Here is a 21941-nt window from a genome sequence, read left to right on the forward strand (position 1 = left end):
TCTTAAGTTACATGAGCCATAATCCAAATGGCAAGAGAGGGTAAAAGTCAATGACTCTGGAATCTGAAGCACAGAGGAAAATGTTTATGTTCTAAATGTTCAAATGGTGAGGAGTTCATGAGCAAAAATGTTAAAAACTTCTCTATAGACTACAGAAGCCATAATTTGGATTGGTCTCATTGGTTTGCAAATAATCTCCCCATATGGCCCCAACCTCCAGAATACTTAAGTTCTCTGAGGATAAGGGACTATGTTTCTCTCACTACTCTGTCCTTCATAGCACCTTACAGATAGTCTGTACACATTTTTGAAAGGAGGGTAACCATAATTGGGGTTCATTATGTTCTAAAGTGTATTTTACTGCTCCATCACTCCTGATCTAAACCCTTGCCTAGTTTACTGTTCATGTTCCAAGTTTTCTAAATATTTCCACTCTTACGAGAAGTCACACAGCAGCAAGACTATTATACCATGTCCTTTCTTACAGCTGGAGAGAGTCTTAATAATAAGGCTTAGGGTAGCTAACAGATTTAGATGACCAAGAAAGAATCCAATCATTTGAAGAACAGATAAGAAATCTGAGGGGATTATGGTCATCTAATGTTTGATCAACTGTCAATTAGAAGAGGGGATTTTCTAGGATAGTTTATCAGCAATGACTGCTTTTATAAATAAAGTTTTATTTAAACAGTCACACTCCCCTCCTTATATGTAGACATAGTCTACATACTGGTTTTGTTCTACAATGGCAGAGCTGCCTAGTTCCAACACAGACTAAACCTAGACCGTATGATCCATAAAGCCCAAATTATGTGTCCCTTTAAGAAAAAGATAATATACCACTCATGCTAAAAACCTGATTTTCTTCACATACCACTAAGTAAATTTTACATCCAACATAATTCTCATTCCCTAGACCCCAATTATGGTTTACCCTCCTTTCAAAAATGTGTACAGACTATCTGTAAGGTGCTATGAAGGACAGAGTAGCGAGAAAAACATAGTCCCTTATCCTCAGAGAACTTAAGTATTCTTAAGGTTGGGGCCAGATGGGGAGATTATTTGCAAACCAATGAGACCAATCCAAATTATGGCTTCTGTAGTCTCTAGAGTAGTTTTTAACATTTTTGCTCATGAACTCCTCACCATTTGAAATGTAATTTTTCTTTATTTAGATGTTTTTTCTGGCCACCCTGAGAAGCTTGTGGGATCTCAGTTCCCTGACCAGGGACTGAACCTAGGCCCTTGGCAGTAAAACAGCAGAGTCCCAACCACTGGACTGCCAGGGAATTCCAAAATGTAATTTTTAGAAAAATTATAAACTCAGGACAATTACAGGCTTCCCTGGTGGCTCAGTGGTAAAGATACCTGCAGAAGACACAGGTTCAATCCCTGGTCTGTGAAGATCCCATATGCCACAGAGCAATGAAGCCCCCCATGTGCCACAACTATTGAGCCTGTGCCCTAGAGCCCAGGAACCTAACTACTGAAGCCCACACAACACAACCACTGAAGCCCAAACTGTCCTAGAGCCTGTGATCCACAACAAGAGAAGCCACTGCAATGAGAAGCCCATACACCACAACGAAGAGTAACACCTGCTCACGGCAACTAGGGAAAAGCCCATGCATGCAACAACAGAGACCCAATGCAGCCAAAACATATAAATAAATTATATATATATTTTTTAAAAATTATATATAAAAAAGAAACTAAAATACACATTAAAAATATTTTATACCAACACCCTGGCATGTTAAAATCTATTTCTTCAGACTTCAGTCACAGTAAAATCTAATTTCAGTTATCAATTATTTTTAAAATTTAAATACTGTATAGTTGATGTGTAATATGTTAGTTTCACATGTAAGTTATTAATTCTAAATGTAAGTTATTATTCTAAAGTAACAGAAAAGGTAGAGGATCTTGCCATACATTATATATAAAAAAAAAATACTGTACCTCGATCTTCATTATTTATTCAAATTTCCTTTTACTTAACTCCCACAGGATTCTTCTTCAGGAGTCATGAACTCTGAGATGGTTCCTTTGGTGTCCCTACTGCCCAAGGTTTTTATACTCTGGGGGATGGGCAAGACCCACAGCAAGACTCAATATGGATAAGAGGAGTGACTTTCTTTTGTGAGGTGGGAGAAAAGCAATTATGAAAAGGGAGGTGGGAGAGAAAATCGGCAGACATAGAGGCTCATCAGGTAGATCAACTTTAAAAAAAAAAAAACCACAAAACCCAGCACACGCGAACTCTGAGGACCTGTGCCTGTGCACACCTGAGAAAGCGGTCACGTAGCCGTAGAACGTGCACCCCAGGATGAGGACGTGCGCCCACACAGCGCTGCCCAGGCTGTTTTACATCGTAACACAGGCAGCTGTCGCACCCTCACCACCTCAAGCATTAGGGCGAAAGCTCTTAGCAGGCTGTGATGTTTGAGTGCCACGTTCTGGTCTAGGGGATCTGTTGTGCACGATGTGCAAAATCCTATGAAAAGATGCTGTTTACAGTAATACGATGTGCAAAATCCTAAGAAAAGATGCTGTTGACAGTAATACCTGGACTGTATCAGAATCTTGGCCAACTGTCCTTCACTTTGAACCCTTTAAGTCTCACTCATTAGACTTCATGGGGCCTTTCTTACCGTCTGGAAATGCTAGAACCGGGTGAACACAGGAGTCCAACTGGGAAAGGCGTTCCAACAGAGGGGCTTCGTAGTGGATTTCTGGAGGCATGGTGCTGGCATTGCCTGAGCCGCACAGCGCGCAGGAAGGGTTCACATCACAGCCAGAACGCGCTGTGCTGTTCCGGTGAACCTGGGAAGAGCCAGATGACACTCCATTCAGGGTCTGATAAAAACTCAGCTCCCCATTCAGTATTCCAAAGATTCAAAATTCCCTCTCTAGATACATATATGACACAGTTAACAAAAAGTTTGATTAGTTTGTTACAAGATTTCCATTTCTCCAACACACTAAACTTCAAAGTAATTAAGTAAATCCACTTCTTCTCCAATAAAGAGATCTAATTATGTGAAGCCCATTAAGTGCTTGAGAACACTTTACAATACCTGTTTCTACCACCATGATGCTTTTCCACCATCTGCTACAGTGACTAGCTGGCTCCAGATTTCTAGGTAGATGTGATTTGCCCTCTTTAGCAACTTCATCCACCAAAGAGCCTTACTAATGAATAACCAACCACACCTTTCCTGTTCTTTTTGTATCTCCAAAAAAAGAATTCCAGGTCTGAAACAACATGGCAAGTTTCTCCGGACTGCACTCAACTCATTAGCTGCTCTTTAACCTAGCCTAAAATCTACTGTTATAAAGCTCATATTTAAGTAATGAAAATGAATTTGGTATGGTTAGTGTTCATACCCATAGTCTTTGTGTCAATTAGATTAATTCCAAGGGGATAAAAATCATTTTCATTAAACTTCTCTTATATAAATATGGGCACAATAAGAAAACCTCCCTAGTTAAGTCCACAGTGAAAGTAAGTCTTCAAACGATGTAACTGTTTTGTGTTTAAATGATAGAATTTTTATAATTTTATGCTTTAAACTTCAGGTCATGCTGAATGCAGGATCCCTAGGTTCTAGTGTTAGGAGTTGGCATTTGCCAGATCATAACCATGAGAAGTCACCCGGGCAGCATGCAGTCCTAGAAGAAATGACTTGCCTGTGGAATGACACTATGACATGGGACGCTAGGAGCAAGGGAGTGTCAGAATAAAGACAAAGAGTAGGGCTTCCCTGGTGGCTCAGTGGTAAAGAATCCACCTGCCAATGCAGGAGACACGGGTTCAATCCCTGGTCTGGGAAGATCCCACGTGCTGAAGAGCAACTAAGCCTATGTGCCACAACTACTGAGCCTGTGCTCTAGAGCCTGGGAGCTACAGCTACTGAAGCCTGCGTGCCTAGAGCCTGTGCTCCACAACAAGAGAAACCACGACAATGAGAAGCCCCAGCACTGCAACTACAGAGTAGCTCCCGCTCGCTGCAACTAGAGAAAAGTCCACACAGATGCGAAGACCCAGAGCAGCTGAAAATAATTAAATAAATAAAAATTTAAAAAAAAAAAAAAAAGACAAAGAGTAGCATCGAAACTCCTTAACGACTGCGAGAACTACATCTGGTTTCAGCACACACATCTCTTTGAAAGCTGTTTGTTCACGGACATGCATAGAAGAAAGATAAATATGAGAACAATTCGGTCTTTATCAACCTTCCTCAACTGCCTCCTCCTTGCAGTGACATAGATGGGTGGTATTCAAATAAGGCCCTGTGAAGGTCAGACTGGACAACTTACACTACAGTAAAAGAATTCTAGTAAGCAACAATTGTTGTCTTTGAAAGGAAATCACACCAACTAAACATGCACTTCTGGTAGACAACATTAACTGGTACTGTTTTGGAAAAAATACCTCTTGCAACCTATTTAAACCAGGGCTGGATTTCTGGGGAGATAACATTTTGAGGTAGAGAAAGAGGGACCTACATTACCAGGAACAAAAACCAGAGATCACCAGTAGATGAACGGGAGAATTTAGGTAATTAAAATCCAAAAACTGCACCAAAACTTTAAATATTGACTAGATTAGAAAAATATATAAAAATCAAAACAAGAAATCTTAAAAGGGAGGTATATTTTCTCCTCATGAAGTAAACCATTACATGAACTAGCTCTCCAAGCGGGCAATGAACAACACTCCATTTTTTTATGGCTAGAGTGCATCCCTCACGTCATTCAGAGACTAGTTGTAAAGTAAAAAGAATACAGCAAGAAAAACAAACTAAGAGTAAAATTAAAGTAAAAGCTGAAATTACCAAAAGAAAAAATACATGACAGAAACAGTAAATTAAAGAATTGCCCAAACCCACCTCAAGAAAGGGGTAGACAGGATAGAGCAATTAATTACATAAACGATAATACTGGCTACAGTTTATGGGGTCGTAAAGAGTTGGACATGACTGAGCGACTGAACTGAACTGAATGAAGAGAAAAAGGGAAAGATGCAAACATATAAGAACTTAAAAAAAGCAATAGCTAAGTGATAAAACCACTTAACCACTGGATCAACCGGGAAGTCCGCTAGGATTATTAAGAGAAAATTTGGGGAATTTTTTGAAGGATAGTTTGGGCAAGTTTAAACACACACACAGAGAAAACAAGATGTCAAATTATACACATGAATTTTATTTTTAAAAAAACCCACAAAAAAGAAAAACAACCTACCATGAGCAAGTGTGATTTACTCCTGGATATCAAAACTATTTCACATTAGTGTATCAATTAACACAATTTCATGCTGGCCATTCAACATTTCTACTTCGATGTCTTAAGAGGTAACCAAAGTTAAGTGACTTCAAAACTCTGCTCCTAACTCTTCTCTACTTTCAGTAGCTCAGTCTTAAAATCCCTGGACTCATCCTAAACTCCATTTCCTCCTCATACCCCAAAACCAGTCATGAAATCCTGTCACTTCTGCCTTCTAAAAGTATCCAAGATCAGACCACTTTACACACCCTCAACTGCAGTTCTCATTTGGGCTTCTTAAATAGTCTCCTAATTGGTGTTCCTGCTTGCCCCTCCCTTCAACTATTGTGTAATCTTGTTTCACAACCTTAATCAAATCATGATGCAGTTCTCTGCTCAAAACCTTCTGGTGGCTCCTCATCTCACAAGGAATAAAAGCCAAAGTTCTTGCAATGGTACACACAAAATGGTACCTACGCCATCTGTTACTTCTGTCCCTTCTCTGACTTCATTTCCCTTTCCTGCTTTTCTCCTAGCTCATGCCACCAGTTCCTCTGACTTCCCTGCTACTTCCCCAAAATGGCAGGCAAATTTCCGGATCACAGACCTTTACACTTGGCCCTTCTATTAGCTCCAAGGTTATTCCCTCACCCCAGGTCTTTTTCTCAAATGTCATCCTCTTAAAAAAACAACTTTTATTTAGAAACACACAAGTGAGACGAGTCTCTATTCTTGACTGTGACAAAAAAAACACATTCTGGAATATGTTTAACTGACATTTTAGGCACAAAACTTAAAGTCATTAATTTTTAATATGCTACAAATTAATCTATAATCAAATTCAATAGGCTTTTGGTACAGAAGGGAGAAGAGGCAAATGGAATTTAAACCAAGTACAAACCAGAAAAACAAATGCTAAGGGTGAAAGTTCCCAGAAAATTTCTGATAAGCAAAGGCAGAAGGGAGTGACTTGCTGACCACATGTTAAAAGTATGAATCAGGGACATCAAAAGGAGGGTGAGGGAAGAAGCTGGATTCACATCAAAACAAATCCCAAAGGCATTAAAAAGATTTAAATTATGTTTATTAAATTAATCATTAAATTATGTTTTAAATTATTTATTAAATTATTATGTTTAAACTGTAAAAGAAAAACCATGGGGCAACATCCAGTAGTTAAAAGTGTGAGCAATGGGGCCAGGCTGTTTGAGCCCTAACTGCTACTGAGCTGTATAAACTGAGACAAGTTACCTAAGGCTTCATTCGTAACAACAGCTGCTTATCTGACAAGGCTGCTGTGAAAATAAAAACCATTTAGAATAGTGTCTGGTCTCACTGTTACTTGTAGTCATACAAAAGACACCATTTTCATTTACAGTCGAAGAAGGAAGAAAAGGACATCAACCATAAAGATCATTGATATTAAATCCTAGCTTTTATGTTACTTGTGTGACCCCTCAAATTTATTCATCTGTTAATAAAGGATCAATAATGCCAGTTTCATGGGACTGTGAGAAATATGATTTTGCAAGCTGTTAAAATACTACACAAGTGCTAGCTAAATTAATGTACATCAAAGTTCCTCACAAAAGCACTGCGGACACTTAAGAGCCTGATGATTTGTTGTTGTGAGGAGCTGTCCTGCACACTGAAGGTGAGCCCCAGCTTCCCTGGCCTCTACTCACAGTGCAAGTGATGCCCTCCCCCCTCCTCCAGACAAACCAGAACCGACCACAAGGTCAAACGTCTCTTAGGGCGGGCTGATCAAGATCATTGAAAACCAGGTGGCTCAAGTTATGATTATCATTCTTAGTAAAATTCAAGGCACAGGCACCCATTAAATATTAATAGTGAGAAAGAAGAAATGCCTCAAGACTACATCAACCAAGGCGAAAGGACTCAAGAGCAAGAGTGAAGAGGCTTCCATGAAACAAAATGGTAACTAGAACACAGAAAATTATTTCAATGCCTTGAATAACTTAAATATGTTTAAACTGATGACTTCATAATCATACACACCACCCCCTCCACAAAGACTTTATTGACTGTCCTTGGAAGACGGTAGGAAATAAAAAAAAATCAACTTATTACTTGAAAATCGGTAGATAAAAGGGTATCAACACGAATCATGCTTCCCCTCCCCCGCCCCACAGACTGTACTTAAGGGTAAACCAATAGTAGAAAAGGGCATTTTTCTCTTTAAAGACATAGTCTAGCTAATAAACTAAGAATAAATGGTATGAGTAGAACATAACTTCAACTCCTGATGCAACAAGGGGGTCCAGGCAATGGCCAATACTGACTAATAACACGAGAGAGACAAGATATTACATGTCTTCTCATGCGAGTGCCCTTACCAAAACAAAAACCTAGATTTAAGTTTCTATATGCAGACTTTAATGCAGTAAAAGTAAGAGATTAAGGAATATACAGAGGGATGGATATAATGGTAAAATGTGGTCAATGCTAACAGTAGAATCTAGGAGATACAGCTGCTCACTGCAAAATTTACACATGATACTATCTTTGGATAATATCATAATGAAATTTTGGAAAAGAAAACAATGACCCCGCAGAATTTCTTCTGGCCATGATGGATTAAGAATGATCATGCTTATCTTTTAGCCATAAACTAGAAAACCAGACAACACACAGCTTAAGACAGAAACAAACGAGGTGGCCTGTGACTGTTCCGGCTTTCTGCCTGGAGGCACAGCACAGACCTGCTCAGCAGGTGAGGGGTTCCAAGCAGAGCGTGACGGCTCCATGAGTTGAGGAAACAAACTTCCAGAGACTGAAGTGCAGAGGCTCAGGTGACGGATAACCATGAGGCAGAACTCTTCAGAAGAGGAAGCCATACAGAAAGAGAGCTCCAGAAATCATGAGATTCCCTCAAGTGTTCATGGAACACTAAGAATCCCATGTAGAGTTCAACTTCATCAGGTCAGGCGAAGATGCACCAAGGAGCTATGGACCGAACAGTCCCCAGATTTCACAGTGGCAGAGAGACTTCCCCACTGTGACCGGTCAAGTGGCATGGAGCATTCAAAAAGACCCCACAAGACCCGGTTACTCTACACTCTCCCTAACAGAGGAGAAACTGAATCTCAAATAATTTAGCCGCCAATAAAACAAAGCCTCAAATCTTTAAAGGAAGATAATAGAATCTCTATGCTTCAGTCACGTAAAATTAAATGTCCAACATCCAAAAAAACATTGTTAGATATGCCAAGAGGCGAGAAAGTTACATCACAGGGATACAATCAGAAAATTGTAAGTCACAGGATAAATAACTGGAATAACCCAGTTTTCTCAACAAATAAATTGCAAGGAAAGGGGGTATGATGGATACCTTACAACAAACCAACACTCTTACTTAGAACTAGAATAGCCAGATTAAAAAAAAAAAAGGAAATATAACTTTAAGATATGAGAGAAATGTTAAAACAATGACAATACTGAGGAGTCAAGATTCCAGAGGGGATAGAACCACTGAAGTGTTGAGTTGCTTCTTATTGGGGACAATGGGTGATTTCTGAGTGATGCTTAGAATCTGGTGCCCTGATGGAGGGTCACTTCTGGGTACAGAGAAATGAGCAGAGGTTCTGATGATTTTGTAGGGCTGAAGGGACAACTCTAGAGACTTCAAAAGCCAAATTCCCAGTGAAAAGAAAGGATGGGAAATTACAAATGACAAGTCAGGTGCTCCCATTCCTAAGGCATTTGGAGAATTCTGAAGCTGTGATGGGTAGGAGTCTAAAAAGCTAAGCAGAAAGCCTCTGGAGAGCAGAGAGTTTCTGGCGGGCTCACTGAGGAGCAGGCTACAGTTAAGAGTTCATGAGACACACGAGGGCACTGGTCACTGAATCAACTGGAAATGGGAATAAGAAACAAAGCCGTGCCTTAAGAAAGGACCACTTCTTACGTGGCATCTAAAATGCCAAGCACACTGGTATTAAGAAGTATATGCAACATAAAAATCAAGTTTGTATGTGCACAGCAATTAAAATAGTAAATGCAAGTACATCAAATGTTGAAAGAAAATGTACAATCGTCTGACTTTTCCTACAACCTTATGTAGACTGCTTGAAAACAAAATGGCATCAGTAAATCAATGCTGTGAATAAAGTCTCCATATTTTATATTTATTTCAGCATACTTAAAAAAGAAACACCTACTTCATCTACTTATGATTTTAGAATGAGATGTCAGGAAATGGAAAATGTTGGTCGGTAAGGGCTTCATTTTCAATTTCAGTATTGCCAAGTATCCAAACATCACCCACAAAGGGATTACAGAACAGAAAGCAGATGTTCTGAAATGATTCTCTTGGAATTATTGTAATTCATGCACATACTTAATCAGGATTACTTTACCAAGGTTCTCTTTATCAAGTTAGTTGGGGAAACGAAATAAGACATTCATTTAAACAGAAGACTTTTAGGTCTTTAATGTCTTTTATGAATTTCTGAGTGGAAGATATGGCATGAAGCGCTCTCTGAATTGATTCACCCATCACATTACAGTGGTGGCAGATACCTCAAACTATCCAAGAGCTCATCACTACTCTGAAATCAAGACAGTTACTACACCTGCTGCTAAATCTTGTTATTTAGGAGATTCAACCAGTCAATCCTAAAGGAAATCAGTCCTGAATGTTCACTGGAAGGACTGATGCTGAAGCTGAAACTCTAATAATTTGGTTCTGGCCACCTGATGTGAAGAACTGACTCACTGGAAAAGATCCTGATGCTGGGAAAGATTGAAGGCAGGAGGAGAAGGGGACGACAGAAGATGAGATGACTGGATGGCATCACTGATGCAACGGACATGAGTTTGAGTAGGCTCCGGGAGTTGGTGATGGACAGGGAAGCCTGACATGCTACAGTCCATGGGGTCACAAAGAGTCAGACATGACTGAGCAACTGAACTGAATAAATTTATATACCACAAAATTTAACAACTGTGTTAACATACTTGGTTTCCCCTATAAGCTAATGTCTTTTATTCTGTGCATTAAAAAAAATATTTATTCTGATAAAATCCCACAGACTTTATCACACTGCCAAAGGCTTGATCAGGAGAAAGAAATTCCGAGATGCAAGAAACAGAAAAGAATTCAACACCAAGGCTGGTCTTGGGATACCAGCCACAGAAGTAGCAAGGAAGTTTAAAATCTACTCCATATTTTGGTGGAAAAAGCCAACTGCAAGAAAGTGAAAGCCCAGTCCCAACCTACGTTCATGTAAGAGGTCCGAATTCACCTGAATTCTGGAAGTATCTTCAGAAGCTAATGGAAAAACTGTGGTTTAAAGACACTTTCACAGTCCAGGGATCACAAGACTCCTACAGAAAACATGCCTCCCTGGCCATGGCCCCAGACGAGCTGTGAAAGATGTTATAAATCATACAAGAACACAGACCGTTATAAGGAAGTCACTACGTTAGAAATAGGAAGAAGCGGTCTTCAGTGAACTACAAATAGAAAAATTAGAAAACTTTTAAAATAAGTATATTAAAATTTTTCATAGTGATAATGAGAGGAATACAAGTCATGAGACAAGTACAGGATTAAAAAAAAAGTTTCTAAAAGTACTTAAGAGGATGTTTCTAAAACCAATTCTAAGGAAAAAAGTACACACTGAAATAAAAAGCCAACTGGTAACCAAAGCTAGTGTTCCTCCTGATGAGGAGGAACAGTCAGAGAAGACCACATGAAATAAAGCAAAGGAAGACAGATATGAACTTGCAAAGTATAAAAAGAAATGAAGCAATATGGAACAGAGAATGAAGATCAACAACAACACAGACATTTATATTTAAAAAGAGAAGAGATAAGGAAAAATCGGAAGAAATAATGATTAGAAAAATGTCAAAACTCAAGCCAAATAAGAACTCTCAGAATGAGGGTGCAAAAACCAAGATCTAGTGGCTAAAAACCAATTCATACGTCTAAATATGTCCCTTGATATTGCAGAACATAAAACCAAAACACACACACACAAAAAACCCCCAAAAGTAAGGGACTGGGGTAAAGATTTTAGTTACCAGAGAGAAGATACAGATAATCTATAAAGAAACAATTAAACTGATACCAGAATTTTCAACAAGTATTGGAATGAAATTATCTTTAAAGTGCTGAATACAAAAGTTTAAATATAGTTAAGTCATCATTCAAGAATAAAGGCAAAATATAACTGTGTATTCACAAATACACACATATGCATATACACATTTCACACATAAATGTTAATTCTGTATGTTTTTAATACATAAAGACTTTACAGCTCATACCACTATTGGAAGGCTACCACATGTATTCATCAAGAATGGAATGGGATATAAGAAGCAAAAGTGAACAAGAACGGCAAAAGAGTTGGTAAATATAAGTGAGTAATTAAGTGTGAACTTAATGACTAATTTGGGAGGGACTGAAAAGCAAGATAACTAAGACAATAAAAACAAATTACAGATAAATAAATTACTGACACAAAAACTGAAAGAGATGGAAAAGGATGTATCTAGCAAGTGTACTTACCAAAGAAACCCATTTAAAGTTAAAGCATGAAGAGAGACCAAAAGGGAAACAACATAATGATTAAGATGAAGAAGAAATAACAACCATTAACTAGGATGTACCTAACCAGCCATCCTAGAACTATATGAACATACATGAATTAAAAAAAAAAAAAAAGAAATGAGCTTGAGGTTGGGGAAACAAGAGAGGTGGTTTAAGGGTATAAACTGACTACTAGTTGATAAATAAGTCCTGGAGATCTAATGCACAGTACAATGAATTATAGATGATGCCACTGTATTATTAACAACAAATGTGCTAAGAGACTAGATCTTAATTATTCTCACCACAAAAAAGAAATGACAACTATGTGACATGATATAAATGTTGGTGTTAGCTCAGGCTATAATGGCAATCAAACTGCACTTTAACTTGCACAATACACATAGCAAACAGGTTTCAAACAAACCAACAGAAGGTAGACCAAAGGATATAGAAGATACGAACACAATTATTAAGTCAAAGATATGAGTGAAATTTAGAACCCTGAAGTCAAGAAACAGGATACAAATATACTCACCCCCACAAGCAGTGCCTTTTAAGGAAATGTGCACTATTTTATAAAAGCTGAACTAAAATTATGTACATCAACATGGAGATCTTGAAAACACAATACTGAATTAAAACACACACACACCCCCCCAAACCACAAACACACACACACCCCAAAAAACCAAACCAACCCGCAGAATGTGCACAGCGCGACAGAGGTGCTGCGCTCTGTGCTCTGTGGTTACCTCCTTCTAGTGGCCACAAAGAAGGTAAAGGAGATAGAGAGAATAAAAGGACCACTGGTTATCTACAACTTTAATATTAAAAAAAAAAACACATGAAGTAAAAAAAATAAAAATGCTAGCATTTAGGATGGTGCATACATCAATGTTTGTTACATTGGTCTTTATACATCACAGAATTAAAATAATCAGAGGAGGAGGCAGGTAAACCTGTAATTTTTCCTATACAAAGAGAACTTAAGTTCTTCACATAATAAATTTAGTAGTACAGAAGAGTGCCAGAAAACTGGCAGGGGGAATAAAAGAAGTTCAAATATTAATATTTCAGAGCAAAGGTATATTAAGTTTGAAAACTGCTGAAATCCAAGAATCAAATTGCGAATAGCACCAATCAGTCTGTCTTCTAGACTTGAAGTGAGAAAAGGATTCAACTATCTTATGAGCAGCAAAGACAAGGACCAATGGCCAGTGTACTAAGAATAGTGACACCTTCCCAGATCCTACCTCCAAATTCATAGCTGCCCAGAACCACAGAATGTCACCGTTAATTATAAATTGGGTCTTTGCATATGCAATTAGTTTAATATGAAGTACTACTGGATTTGCTGCTGTTTAGTCACTAAGTCATGTCCCACTCTTTGTGACCCCAAGGACTGTAGCCCACCAGGCTCCTCTGTCCATGGATTTCCCAGGCAAGAATACTGGAGTGGGTTGCCATTTCCTTTTCCAGAGGATCTTCCCAACCTAGGGATCGAATCCACTTCTCCTGCATTGCAGGAGATTTCTTTACCACTGAGCAACCAAGCCTTAAATCCAATGACAGGCATCCTTATAAGGCTACATGAGAACACAGACACACTGGGGCAAGGTGATCATGTGAAGATGGAAGCAGAGGTGGGAACTAAGACGCTTCAAGCCAAAGGATGCTAAGGCTGCCTGCACAAAGTAGCAAGAAAGGATTCTTCCCTGGAGATTTCAGAGGCCAAGCAAGGGCTGACACTGATTTCAACATCAGACTTCTAGCCTCCAGAACTGGGACAGGAAACTAATTCAATCAGCTGCTAAGTTTTTCCTAATGATAAATACAAAGTCTAGATAGATAAAATTATTTTTTTTTTAATGACAAAAGAGGAAAAAAAAAAAAACAAACCAAAACCCTTTGTGTGGGGACTACAAGTAGAACACTGTAGAACAAAGGAAAAGAAAGCAAATCTGAGAAACTGAGAAAAAACATACTTCTGGAAAACTATTAAACAAGTTCAATAAAGCAATTCATGAAACTTCTGGTGTCTCAAAAAAAAAAAAAAAGTATAAGATAACTCAGCCTCTATTATAAAGTCAGAGAGTAAAGGAAAAGGGCAAGATGACACAATAATGTAAACTTAACTGTCATTCCTTCGCATAAGGGAGAACCAAAGGGCTGAAGACGGCGAGAGAGAAGTTAACAGCTAGCTAACATCTGAATACTTATGATTTGTGTTCAAAATATGCCAGTCACTTCAGGAATCTAATTTAATGATCACAACAATGTTGTAGAGCAGGTAGTAAGAGCTAGGAAAAAAGAAAAGGGAACAATAACATTGATAACTGGTATACTTAAAAGAGGCAACTACAAACTTAAGAGAAAAAAAACCCAAAGTGTCACCACATTTCTTCTATAACAACAGAAAGAAACAGAGGCACATAAAAACACTGAAGCACAGTCTGGTGCAGTGCTGCAATGGTAAAAATATTCTGTATTAGTGCAACTAAACACGTTAGCACCAGTCATACGACTACTCAATACTTGAAATGGGGCTGGTGTGGGTGATGTGCTGAATTTTTTAATTCTAATTTTAAATAGCTACATGTGGACAGCGGATACCATACTGGACAGCACAGAGTAAAATCAGTTACCAATAAGAAGGAGAGAAACTAAGACTGGCCAAAACAAAATATAGCACACAACTGCTCTCTTCTGCCGACCAAAAGACACAAGGAAGAGTTTTAAGGGACAAAAATTATGATCTAAGAACTTGAAATACAAACTGTTGCTAAAATCACTGAAGAACCACAAATTCAAATTCAAAACTCACATAAAGAAATTCCCTCCTGGTCCACTGGGTAAAGACTCCGAGCTCCCAATGCAGGGGGCCCAGGTTTGATCCTTGGTCAGGGAACTAGACCCCACATGCTGCAACTAAGACCCAGTGCAGCAAAAAAAATAAAAGGTATATGAAGACATTCAACACACGTTGAAATGCTGTTATCAAAATCATCCTAAATAAGTATACTTTTATGTTATTTCAAAAACCATATAGAAAACAAAACATTAAATTTATTTAAATTTAATGAGAAAAGTGCTTACAACTAAATGAGAAAAATGCATACAACTAAACATTAGTGTTAAGAAAAGTAAAATGAAAGACAAAAAACTACTGGAGACAGGAGTCACACAAAGAGGATATAAATTTATTAAACTGTACTAGACAGTTTTTTAAAAAAATCAACACAACAGACCACAAACATAAGCAGAAACTATAGAAACATTTTGACCAAAATGCTATAAAAATTAATAGTTCATAACAAACACTTAAAAAGAAAAACTAACAATTTAGAATCTAAAAACTCAATTCTTAACTCCTGGGAAAAAAACTGAAAAACTCAAAGGCAACTTACAAATAGCAGAAAAAACACTTCCTTCACACATCAAAGGCTGTGGAATGCTATCCAAAATTACACTCAGAAGAAAATTCAAAAAGTTAAATGCTTTTGTTCTTATGTAACAAAGAACAAAAAATAAATTAACTAAGCATTTGAATGAAGGCAGAGAGGGTGAGAAAAACCAAGACCGCAGGAAGGAGGAGTTAACAGTAAAGAACTGATCTTTGAAATGAACAGCAAAGAACTGATCTTTGAAATGACCAATAAAATAGAAAAATTGCTGACAAGACTGATCAAGAAAGAGAAAACAACAATACTCTAAGTGTCCCAATTCATTTTTAGCTGTCTTACATCAAAACTGATAGTGACCTTCTAAAAATATTGTCATTCAAACCAGAAATGTCTCACTACAACCAATTATTTCTTAACACGGTTCTAAAAGTGAATCCAGACAAGGAAAAGGAGTAAGTAGTAAATAACAAGGTGTCATACTGTGTGATGACAGAAAGCCAACCTAGAACCAAGAACAATCAACCAAAAAACACTGGTAGGAAGAGTTCAGGAAAGTGTTCAATTTCAAGATAAGTACCTAAAAATCAACATCATTTATAAAATAACACTAACAGAAAAGATCTCATTTCACATGACCAAAGTATCAAGAATATAGATAACATGTAAGAACTGAATAAAGAGATAAAATACTTGGAAACATAAAGAAACTCTGTGTTCCCTTAACATTGTAACAGTATTAATTCTCTATGAAGGATATTAAAGGAAGGCTCTATTCACCATTATCTGTTAATCACAGAATATCAGTTCAAAGTATTAAAAAAAAATTCTTTTGGCTTGAGGACAGTTGGTAAATAAAATATTAGAGCTTCTACTTCTACTTATTTTATATCAGCCTTCCAAAATTTTTTATGTGTTTTATAATCCCATCAAAGTTTAGAGGCTACTGTTCACAGCACTGGGTGATCTCTGAACACTCTGCTACTGGAAAGTAAGCTCCATAAGGGCAATGACTTTTGTTCACCAAGGAAGCCCAGGTGTCCTGGAACACAGAGGGGACCCAAAACTGCTGAATAAATTTGCTTGGCAAATCCATCACCAAATGAGAGAGGGCAATATACTTGCTCAGTATCACTAATCAAGGATCCATTGGAGACACAGTGAGCAACTAAGAGAGAGAGAATGGCCTTTGTCTCCAATTAGGGCAGAACTCCAGCATAACTGCTAAAAATCAGCAGATGGTTTATTTCCAAAACAAAAATTACTTCTTTGTCTTATTTCCCATGTAGCTTATTTCTGCATATGTCAGGAAGATTCTGTTTTAGACACTGGCACTGGAACCAAAGGATCTTTAGTATGCTTTGTATGTTTCCCCCTTATTTTGAATACACATAGGTACCTTCAAAAGTACACCAGTTTTTAGGCATAAACAGGAAGAAAACTACTGTCAATAGCAACAAGAAGCCTTGCTACTTCACAGTTGTAAGAGTCCAGGAGGCTATCCTGTAACTTCAGAAAAAGAACACTATTTCTCCATGAGGCAGTGTTGGTAGGTTTTGTTTTTGTTAAAAGCATCGAGGGCATGGCCAAAACTACTTTCTTATACTTAACAGTATTATACTGTTTTCTTTGCTTTTCCAATATAAATTCTTCAGCCTTTCAGAAAATAATTTAGATTTATATAACTATTAATAAAAATTGACTCAAATGTCAATATGAGAAACCCATCAAATTCTTTTCTGGTGATTTGGTAATGCAGGTAGTCTGAGGAAGAGACAAGAGAAACATTACAGCCTGATAGGTAATTTTCACTAATAATACTTTCCTTTTAAAAAAGATCACAGCAAAGACATACAGTCCAAATGCATACTATAACAAAACAAGTCAAACACTGAAAATCTACTGTCCAAATAGTAATCGTTGCAACAATTACCCGCCTCTTCCTTGTCCTCAGTTTTCCCACTGACAAATATACTGCAATAGTGTTATCTTAAGAAACATTCCCCTCAAACAGGCTATTTCTCTATTCTCCTTTACAGAAACATTCTTTGAAAGTGCTCTCTCTGATGGTTTGCTCAATTCCTTCCCTCCCATTCTCTTCAGAACCTAATCCAGTCAGAATTTCACTCTTCTACTGATAACAAAACTGCTTAGAAAGGTCTCAGGCAACCTTGGCCCCACAAAATTGAATGGTCAAGTCTAAATCTTCATCTAATTTGACCTTTCTTCAGCATCTAACACAGATGATCATGCCTTCCTTTCTGAAACATTTTCTTCACTTGCCTTCTATATACCACAATCTCCTTGTTTTCCTTCTATCAATACTTCACTAGTCATTCCTTCCCAGTCTCCTATCTTTCACATCTCCAAGGCTTAGAATGAAAAAAATGCCTCAAGGCTGAATTCCAACTGAGTTTCCCAGCATTCTCTATTCTCTTCCTCTGCTGCATTTTTCTCCTCAGCACTTAACACTACTGTAAGTGAAAGTTGCTCAGTCGCTTTGCAACCCATGGACTATACAGTCCATGGAAATCTCCAGGCCAGAATACTAGAGTGGGTAGCCTTTCCCTTCTCCAAGGGATCTTCCCAACCCAGGGACTGAACCCAGGCCTCCCGCATTGCAGGCGGATTCTTTACCAGCTGAGCCACAAGGGAAACCAAATTTAACACTACAGAACATGCCAGATACTTCATCTATTGTTTTATTTACAAAAATTCTTACCCTAGTGAAATAATTTAGTGGGTAGAAACAGAAAATAAAAACAATAGATGTTCATGTATTATTTTCTGTTTCTACCCTTTAGATTATTTCACAAGGATAAGAATTTTTGTCTGGTTTATTTTTAGTGTTGTACCCCCAGTGCACAGAACTCTATAACAGCTTATTGGAGGAGCTCAAAAATTTTTGTTGTTGTTGTTGAATAAATGAATTAATAAAAATGAGATCTCCGAAGCATTCTGGAGTGGAGTGGGGTGTTAACATGCTCCACACAAAAACTATTAAGCGGCAGTGCCACAATTCAAACCGAAATTTGTCCTCTTCAGAGTCAATGCTCTTAATCACTCCTTGTTTGTTGTTTTTTTACTGGAGTACTATTTCACTGGTTTTAGAATAAATCCAACCCTGCTATTTGAAGAGTCAGGAATCAAAAGTTTCCTGTAGATAAAATAATTTCCATTTTGTCTGTGAAGACAAACATTCATTTAGTATCATCAAATATAAGAGACTTTAATGGAGATTCTTCTTTAAAAGTAAAGCATTCCACACTGCCATTTTCAGTGAAAACAGTAAGAAGACATACAGCTCTCCTCCATGTAATTGATGGCAGAACTCACAATCTCCTCTCTTCCACTTCTATTAAAAATCTCAAGCCAACTGTTTCCAAACCTGGCTGAGGAGTCACCTAGGAGCTTTCTAGCTTTTTGAAAATGATTCCCAGGCCCAACTCCAGAGCAAACCAAACCAGAATCTCTAGGAAACAGGGCTCAGGAACCTAGTATCTCCTAAAGCTCTGCAGGAAGCCTTGTTAGTTAGCCAAGTGTGGAAAACACTGGTTAAATGAACCAAAGTTGGCAAGGACTAGTACCTCTATCTGAGCACCTGGCTCACGATAACAAGGACCAGGTCTCACTGGTACTGACCTTCTTGGAAAGAGGCACAATGCTGCTGGGTCGAACAAGCCTTCGTTTCTTGCAGCTCAGCACAGGACGGGTTCGGGCTGCCACGCAGGTGCCATCAGTTGATGATGAAACTAGATTCAGTCGTTGCTTTTTATGCAACTGTTCCTCAGCATCAGAGTTGTCACCTGGAATGTGGTCTGCCAAGACAGGCTGAAGACTACACAAGGGGAAGGAAGAATATTTACTTCACAGAAGATGGAAAGAAACAAAGCCTCTAACATTGGTTCAACCACCTCTACTTGCAAATGCTTACAGACACAAACAAAGTGTTCTAGAGCACAGAGAGATCACCTCTTGATGCTTATGTCTGCTAATCTAAATGGCGATGCAGTGTCTGTGCTTATTTGTAAGGCTCTTTGGTGGATGTTACTCTATCATGTCTAAAAAATGCAAAGGTCAGTAAGTGAACTCAGGAGGTTCTAAGTGATTTCAGCTTTCTTCAACAACAAAAACATAAAATTTTAAAAGTCTAGAGAATTATAACTGGTAAGAAAATGGTGAACTTTTGCAAATGTTAATAAGCTGCCTGAGAACCAGTTCTATTGGTGAATCTTGCCTATTAGGGATGTGTACTCACTGTTCACTTGCAGAAGGATTCCTTATCCTTCAAAAATAAAGATTTATAGCCTTTAGCAATCTAATCTGTTCTAGAGTAGAGGATTTTACTTCTGGGAAATTCTACAAAGACAGAGCTAATCACAATAATTCAGAACAACTTTAGGACTTTCAATTTTTCTCCATGCTGGGACAATTTTAGCCCACAGTAAGTAACAGGAAAATACATTAGCATGCTACTTAAAATACACTTGCTACAGTAGGAGGCATGCACAATATTATGAAGTGATAAGGTTTCTGCTTCTTTAAAGCAGGGTTAGTCCTGGCTAGGCATAACTAAGCCTCAAACTCATCTTTTACAAGCCTGATGAGCATATAGAAGTATGTAGAAAAGATAAACTTACGTGTTAATAACTCCATTGACAGGTCTCAACGCGCCACACGATTTAGCAGACAGTGACTCTGAAGGATGACCAGAGGCACTGTGGTTTTCCAGTGGCTGAGAAACAGATTCGATCTTAATAGAAGAAAAACAAAAATATATCGTCAACATTTAATCAACAGCATTAGCCTGAAAAGCAGCACCGTTTCATTTAAATGAAACACCTAACATTTCTCACGAGCAGTTTGAGAAACAACTCATTTGTGGAACACAATTTCAGTATTTCTTGGATTTGTGACTCCTGGGCTGAAGTCTTAACACATTCCAAATAAAAGCATTTTCAGGCCTTAAAAAAAAAAAACCCTCCTATGACTGAAGAAAAAAAAATTATGAGCAATCAGCTTTGTCTTTGGAGAGGAGAGGTGGGGAATTAAAATATTTAACAGACTAAAAGTAGTAAAGTGCCCACTGAGAGGGAAATGGCCTAATAATTCCAGGGAATGGAAGCACAGCAAAACAATTACATAGTAACAAGAGTCTTCAAGTTTTCAACCTAAAAGTCAAGAAGGGTATATAAGTTCAGTAGCAAGACAATTAAGAGTATATTTAAATATAGTTAATACCTGCTTAACTTCACAGAATATGTTGGAAGCTTGTTTCTAGAAAACTATACTAAATATATATATATGATAAAAGAAATAATAAAATGTCAATGAGTAACTAATAACTATCTAATGCTACCAGGTAGGAACTAATGTCTGCATTATACAAATCAAATTCAATTGACTTTCAAACAAGTTTTGACTCTGAACTGCATGGATCCACTTATACGTGGCTATTTTTAAACAGTAAATATTACATTACTACGCAGTAAACACTCTAGCTGGTTGAATTTGGTGATGTGGAGGAACCATGAATAGAGTGGGCCAACTATACACTACACGTGGATTAAATCCAGTGCTGTTCAAGAGTCAATTGTATACGCTTAGAATTTTAAATATAAAATGAAAAAATGGAGGTGGGGGGAAAATCTGGAAAATTTTGAATTTTACTATTTCAAAACAAATGATATTTACTAGGTTAAAAGGGGGCTACCCAAGTAGCACAAGTGGTAAAGAATCTGGCTACCAACGCAGGAGACCCAGGGTTCTATCCCCAGGTCAGGAAGATTCCCCCAGGGTAGGAAACAGCAGCCTGCCCCAGTATTCTTGCCTGGAAAATTCCACAGACAGAGGAGCCTGTCAGGCTCGAGTCCATGGAGTCACAAAGAGTTGGACACAACTGAGCGACTGAACACACACCATAGGTTAAAAGGGGTAGGGGCAGCCATGAGATGTCAATCACAGGGAGCATCTGAGGTATTGGCAATAAAGCCACAGTTCAGTTATCCAAGGGATATCAGAAAACGGCTGTGGTCTCTGTCTCCTCCTTACATTCAAACTGACTTTGGGGTGTTTTGATGCTCCCTTTCCTATGACTGCTATCAGGATGTAGCAAAGCCAGTATTTTGATGCTGAAATTCTATTTATCAGTATCGCTGAATTTTTTTTTTTGATCTTTATACCCACCAGGAGAAAATGCCAAAGTATCTGAAGACCTGAGAGCAATCTCAAGAAAGAACAAGAGACTGGGAAGCTAATTTTAAAAATTTAATACAAATTATACAAAAATCTAGATCAAGGAATACAGACAAGACACATGAGTAAATCGCAATGAGTAAACACTGGGAAAGTGTTCTGTCTTCCTTGTTGATGTCCTATACGTTTACTGATGTACCTTGAACAATTAATTATATTAGTCAACGACACCAAAATCATGGTACATTTGGCTCACGTACTCATTGCCTTAAAAGTCACACTGATTTCCTCTTGGAAAGTAGGTGTAAGAGTTGTACTTTGGCCACCTGATGTGAAGCACTGATTCACTGGAAAAGACCCAGATGCTGGGAAAGATGGAGAGCAGGAGGAAAAAGAGGCGACAGAGCATAAGATGGTTGAATGCCACCACCAACCCAATGGACCTGAGTCTGAACAAACTCTGGGAGATAGTCAAGGACAGGGAGATCTGGCCTGCTGCAGTCCATGAAGTC

At 38.1% G+C, this 21941-nt stretch overlaps 1 protein-coding gene across 5 annotated transcripts in view; it reads right to left on the reverse strand.

The window, feature by feature from the left end:
- KANSL1 (KAT8 regulatory NSL complex subunit 1) overlaps window positions 1–21941 on the reverse strand; it is a 172291-nt gene that overhangs the window by 15339 nt on the left and 135011 nt on the right. For all 5 annotated transcript variants that reach the window (XM_061144289.1, XM_061144291.1, XM_061144292.1 and 2 more), the window contains 3 exons: window positions 19875–19987; window positions 18877–19072; window positions 2655–2826 (listed from right to left, as the gene is read on the reverse strand). In XM_061144289.1, coding sequence (XP_061000272.1) covers window positions 2655–2826; window positions 18877–19072; window positions 19875–19987 — 481 coding nt within the window. The remainder of the gene's footprint in view (window positions 1–2654; window positions 2827–18876; window positions 19073–19874; window positions 19988–21941) is intronic.

Source organism: Dama dama, chromosome 5, assembly GCF_033118175.1.
Source record: "Dama dama isolate Ldn47 chromosome 5, ASM3311817v1, whole genome shotgun sequence".
In the NCBI taxonomy this organism is placed as follows: domain Eukaryota; kingdom Metazoa; phylum Chordata; class Mammalia; order Artiodactyla; family Cervidae; genus Dama; species Dama dama.